At 43.2% G+C, this 6,000-nt stretch overlaps 1 protein-coding gene across 1 annotated transcript in view; it reads right to left on the reverse strand.

Moving 5' to 3' along the window:
• Positions 1-5,994, reverse strand: part of Pcdh17 (protocadherin 17) — a 92,774-nt gene extending 86,780 nt beyond the window's left edge. Inside the window, exon 1 of the mRNA XM_090342067.1 lies at positions 4,226-5,994. Within this exon, the coding sequence (XP_090198193.1) occupies positions 4,226-5,863 (1,638 nt within the window). The 5' untranslated portion in view covers positions 5,864-5,994. The remainder of the gene's footprint in view (positions 1-4,225) is intronic.
• Positions 5,995-6,000: the final 6 nt, after the last annotated feature.

Below are 6,000 nucleotides of genomic sequence, written 5' to 3' on the forward strand. Positions count from 1 at the left end.
TCTCCAGAGAAATTTCAAAGACCTAGCGCATGGCTACAGTTGAATTTAACATTTTTACTTTGCTTCTACTATTTCCAAAACATGAGAAGCAAGAAATAAAAATGAAACGAGACTTGATATGTACTCCTGACTTGTGTACTCCTGTGGCACTAAAGTAGAGATGAATTCTACCTTTTCAAAAGACGAGTGTGTAGAACACTTGTAGAGGCATGCAGAAAGATTCTGCTCAGCCTACCAAAATCCTAAAAATTGAAATCATATGGTGTTTATGGAAACCAGTGAATGAGGTCATCAAACAGTGTCTTCCTAGCAGAAAAATTGAGGTGAAATATCTCCAAGCTTGGGAATGACTAAAGAAATCAGTTACACCTTAGACAGTAGTTGCTAAAGAAGTGAGTATACTTCATGCTTTAATTATAGAGTTTGGAAGCTTAGAATCTTGGAAAGTGATCTAAATGAATCTATGTAGTCAAGAATCTCTTGTAATAGGGAAGCAAGAATAAAGAGTCAAGATGTTGTTAATATTAAAGATGATGTTGTTATTAAAGTATTTTTGCCTTTCCCTGTTGCTGGCTTTTATACTATAACATACTTAAATCTCATGTTTTATGTGTTTGAATTGGCTCTAGGCATTTGCCATGAACTTATTTCCTTTATATTGGAAAGGACAGGCAAATATTTCAAAAGAATTTTATTTTCCTAGCAGAAGAGCTCTGAAGGGAACTCTAACATGAATCTTCTGAAGCTGAACTGTAAATCACTTATAAGTATGAATGTATTTGATCATTTTTATTGTAGTAAATCATATTTTGCTGTCTTAAGTCATATTTTGCTGTCATTTGCTGTTTTAAGTCATATTTGCTGTCTTAAGTTATATTTTGCTGTCTTTTAAAAAGACTTGTAGTTAAGCCACACAAAAATTGTGAAAACATGCTCAAAGCTGGGAATCCTCCCATCAGTGCAAAGTCCCGAGCCTCCTTTCCTCTTTTGAAAGAGAACTTCATTGAAAATACCTGTTGCAAAGTTACCTGACACTTAACTAACATGTGATGCAACACAAGAATCAATTGTTCTTAAGAATTAATAACTATCTCTACTTAGTGGTAGATTTCTTATTTAAAGAGGAAGTAATTCATATGAAAATTGTAATGATGAAAGTGCTTTCATATATACATACGAAAATCTATCTTACCACAAATTACATGTTTTTCTTCTTGTATAGCTTTAAAAATAAATGATTTCACTTTAACTTTGTTGAATCAAAATATGCAATTGTAGCTATTTCAGTCACTAGTATCATCTTTGCAAACTTTACAGGCATATCTTCTTTAAGGATCTTGATGAATTTTGATAACAAATAAAATCCCTTTTCATAAATCTTTGGATTTTTTCTGCATGATTAATTTGTGTCCATGTTCAAGAAATGTGCCCTTTCACCCAAGAAGAACTTCTAGAACACTAACTTTCACATTTCAGACTATGTGAAGCACACAGAAGACTTTGTTGCTTACACACATGTCAAATTAAGATGTAATTTGAGTCTTTCAGTCACTGTGTTCCTGGATTTCTGTCATCATACTGCACCAAAGAATTGCCACACAATTGTGAAATGATTTTCAACCTATTTTTTTGTGTGCTCCTGAACAGCACACAAAATGCTGGAAAATGCAGGTGAACCAAACCTAGCAGCTGTTAGTGCAAGTGTGTTTTGTGTAAGAAAGTCTACTCTCCAAAATACACATCCATTTAAGTAGCATGTTTCGTGAACAGGGCATATTACATACCCACACTAATACAAGCACCTGAAATACCATTATGAGGTACCTGAAGACTTTCGTTTAGTCATGATACTGTAGCACAGGGGTTTGCATCACCAATTTGCAAAAGAAAAGAAAAAGACCACTAATTCCCTTATTTATAAAGGAATTATAAGTTTTCAGATAATAAGTAGTCAGATAATAAGTATTCAGATATAGTTAAATCATTTTAAAATGAAATTAGCATGTAGGATTTTGCAAAGCATCTCTCAGTGGACTGCAATCACTCAATAGAGGGGGGAAAGCAGCTTATTTTAGCAGTTTATGTTAAAGTTTATTTCCAGGGCCAGAGTAGTAGATAAATTGAGTCAATTTGAAAAATAAAACTAGTCTTTGCTAACTTAAAATTAAAATTCCATATGTATTTTGATAACATGGATTATGAATATAAATGGAAAGGAATGGCAAGAGAGGTTTTCTTTTGGTTAGAAAAGATATCTTTGTGTGTGATTTGCTTTAAGTTTTATTGCTAATAGAAAAGAATCACCATCATTCTTAAGCATGATCCTCTTCAAGGAGAGCTTATGAGCACAGTAGGGCAGCACTGTCTTACTAAATCTTCTGGGTATTTTAATCAAACTGTTTTACTCCCTAGTTAGTTTGACGAAGACATCAGACTTGCTGGGATTCTACTGCACTAACTTTTCTCTTTTTCTTTTTTTCTTTCTTTTTTTTCTTTCTTTTTTCCTTCTTTCCTTCCTCCTCTGTAACATCTCAATGTATAACTATTAGATAGGAATACAATGTGCTTGTATTTCTAAAGTGATTTCAATAGATCTAGAAAAAAATAGCAACTATTCTATGTTCACATTCTGATGATTACAAATACCAGTTTTACACAGTCTCATTGAAAACACCTTTTTTGTACGTTGAAAAGCAGACATAATATGGACATTCAGTAAGCAGTATAAAAAGTGGGATTTAACCCTGTCGTTGATGCTGTGGTGTTCAGTAGCAACGAGCATAATGGTCTTCTAACAAGAAGCTCCGGCTATGCTAGGAAAACACATTTTTATTTAGTATTAGTATATGGAACACTCATTACGTCCAAAGGACAAGACTCAAAAAATGTACTACTTCATTATAACCATGAAAACAATACTGATCGTATACCATTAACAGTTACTTGCCTTTAAAAGCATAATAATGACAGATTACTCTTCATTTAGCTCCAACTAATTTCCTCCTGAAGTGTCACTTTCAGTGAAGCTCAATTTTGAACTTCAAGCACTGTTCATCTACAGTAATTTGCAACAACACACATTCATAAGCAAGAACTAAGTTTTCTACAATTCAGCAGTGGATAAAGTAAAAACAGTGGTGATTGGATACAGTGCATAAGTCACCTGTTTTATTTTTTAAGAATTGGTATCCAAGGTTTGCCCCTCAATAGATTTCATCATGAATATATAAATTTTCATTACATTATATATTAGCTCTCACATGGATGCATTAAAATCTACTCTATGGAAAATGGCCTGAAGTTCAGGGAACTTGGTCTTGTTTTCCACAGCATAAAATAGTCTAGTGATGTGGTACTCACTTTTCATTCCTTAATGACTTCCCAGAAACAGATGTGGGGGGGAGCCCCCAAACCACAGGACAAAACAAATGCAGCTTTTCATAGCTATTTACTGGTAATGATCCCTCCAGCTTTGCCTTTACTCAAACTTTTGAAAGCACTTCTGAGAATAATTCAGATGATAAAAGCTGAATTAACACCAGTGAATTACCCTGCTATTGCAACTGAAAAACAAAGGAGATTTGTGCCCCCTAAAACACTTAAAATACAAAAGCAACTTCAGGGACAGTGAAAGTTTATTCAAATTGATCTAAGTGGGAGAACTGTGATGGGCTGCTCTCCTCTAATTTTTTTTTTAAAAACTTTGGGTATAAGTTCCTCTAATTTTTCACATCTTTTTTAAAATGGGATTAAAATATCTTTTACAAATTTCTAACTTTTTTTTTCTACTCTAGGAATCCTGGGATGGAAATGAATGTTTAAGGAAAGAAAGCTAATAAAAACCAACTAAGTAGTTGAACACTAGCGTCATTTTTATCTCTATCAAAATAAACTTGAAAAATGCAACAGAAGTCAGACGTACATTTTTTGTTGTTGCTGCTGTTTCTCCACTTTTTAAACTCCTTTACACGATCTGGGGAAGGGGGGGGCTTTCTGTGTGAAAGGGGCGCAAGTACAACTTCTTAAAGGGAAAATAACCCCTCTTTTGCACGTCTTCCTCCCTCCGCTTTCTCATGGCTTGCTGGGCAGCCTCAGGACTTAGTCCTGTTCCAAAGGTCTGAGAGGACCAAAGCCTCCCCAGACCAGACTTTTTTTTTTTTTTTTTAAACTCCCACCAGTGAAATCCCGGTTAGGCTAAAGAAAAAGAACCACAAAAGTTTCCTACCTGAATAATGGACATCCGAGTGGCCGGGGTGTCGCTCGAATTAGTCCCTGGTCCGGTGAAGCTGGTGTGGCAGCCTGCGTGTCCCTGGGGGACCGTCAGGTTGTTGGAGGCCGGTTTGAGGTACATCACCTCGGACCTGGGCGAGCTGAGGGGCAGGCGGGTCTGGTAGTCAAAGTACATGGGGGAGGTGGCCAGGGAGGGACTGCTCACCACGTTCATGACGTTCACGGCATTCCTCTCTTCCACCTCGCTGGGCACCAGCATGATGTCGTTCTTGTTGATCTTCTTCTTCTTGCCCTTGCCCCCGCCCAGCTGCGGGTGGCTGTACTCGGCGATGCGACAGTTGTAGGTGCGGATGTCCTTGTTCTCTCGCTTGCACTTGACGGCGATGGTGACCATGGCGGCCAGGAGGATGACGGAGATGGTGCTTAGGGTCACGATGAGAGGCAATGACACGTCCCAGTGGCGCTGCTCCCCGTTCACGCGGGGCACCCCCTCGGGCAGCGAGCCGCCGCTCACGGAGCGGATGATCAGCTTGGCCACGGCGGACAGCGTGGGCTTGCCGTGGTCAGTCACCTTTACCACCAGTTCCACCACGGGGGTCACGTCTTCCCAGAACGGGTGCAGCGTGCGGATCTCGCCGCTGGACGGGTCGATGTCGAACAGGTGGTCGTCGTTGCCGTCCACGATCTCGTAGGTGAGGCGCCCGCTCTCGCCCAGGTCGCTGTCCAGGGCGCGCACGGTGCTCACCAGGTACCCCAGGCCAGCGTTGCGCGGCACCTGCAGCTCGGCAGTGTCGTTCTGCAGCGTGGGCAGCACGATCACCGGCGCGTTGTCGTTCACGTCCAGCACTGTCACCCGCACCGTGGCATTGCTCTCCAGGTGCGCCGGCGCCCCGGAGTCCTTCGCCAACACCTTGAACTCGAAGGCTTTGGTCTGTTCGTAGTTGAAGGAGCGCAGGGCATAGATGGCCCCGTTGGTGGGGTTGACCGACACGTAGGTGTAGATGGACACGTCGCCGATGTGCGAGGGCAGGATGGAGTAGGACACCGTGCCATTCTGACCCAGGTCCGGGTCCTGGGCCAGCACGGACCCCAGGTACTCCCCCGGGATGTTGTTCTCGTGCACCTGGAGCACGTACAGCCCTTTGGTGAAGCGGGGAGGGTTGTCATTCTCATCCAGGATCTTCACGGCGAACGACTTGGTGGAGTTGAGGGGAGGTGAACCCCCGTCGCGCGCCACGATGGTCACGTTGTACTCGTCCTGCGTCTCCCGATCGAGGGGACGGTCGGTCACCACGGTGTAGAAGTTGTCGTAGTTCTCTTCCAGCTTGAAGGGGACGGAACCCCCCGGGACGCCACCGCCACCTCCGGGGCCGCCGCCGCCGCCTCCTCCTCCTCCTCCGCCCAAGACCCGGCACTGCAGCTGTCCGTTCTTCCCCGAGTCCCGGTCGGTGACCCGGACCAGGGCGATGACAGTGCCAGGCGGGGCCGCCTCGCTCAGCGCCCCCTGGCGCACGGAGACGAAACCGATGGACGGCGCGTTGTCATTGCGGTCGATGAGTTTGACGGTGACCTTGCAGTGGGCCGGGATGGGGTTGGGTCCCAGATCCCGGGCTTGCACGTCGATCTCCAGCATGCCGTTCTCCTCGTAGTCCAGGTTCCCCTTGACGCGGATCAGGCCGGTCTTGGGGTCGATGGAGAAGAGCTCCCGCACGCGGTCGGGCACGTAGCTGCTGAAGGAATACAACACCTCCCCGTTGGGACCCTCGTCGG

The sequence above is a fragment of the Megascapheus bottae genome, chromosome 11, assembly GCF_031878675.1.
Source record: "Megascapheus bottae isolate mThoBot1 chromosome 11, mThoBot2.hap1, whole genome shotgun sequence".
Lineage (NCBI taxonomy): Eukaryota > Metazoa > Chordata > Mammalia > Rodentia > Geomyidae > Megascapheus > Megascapheus bottae.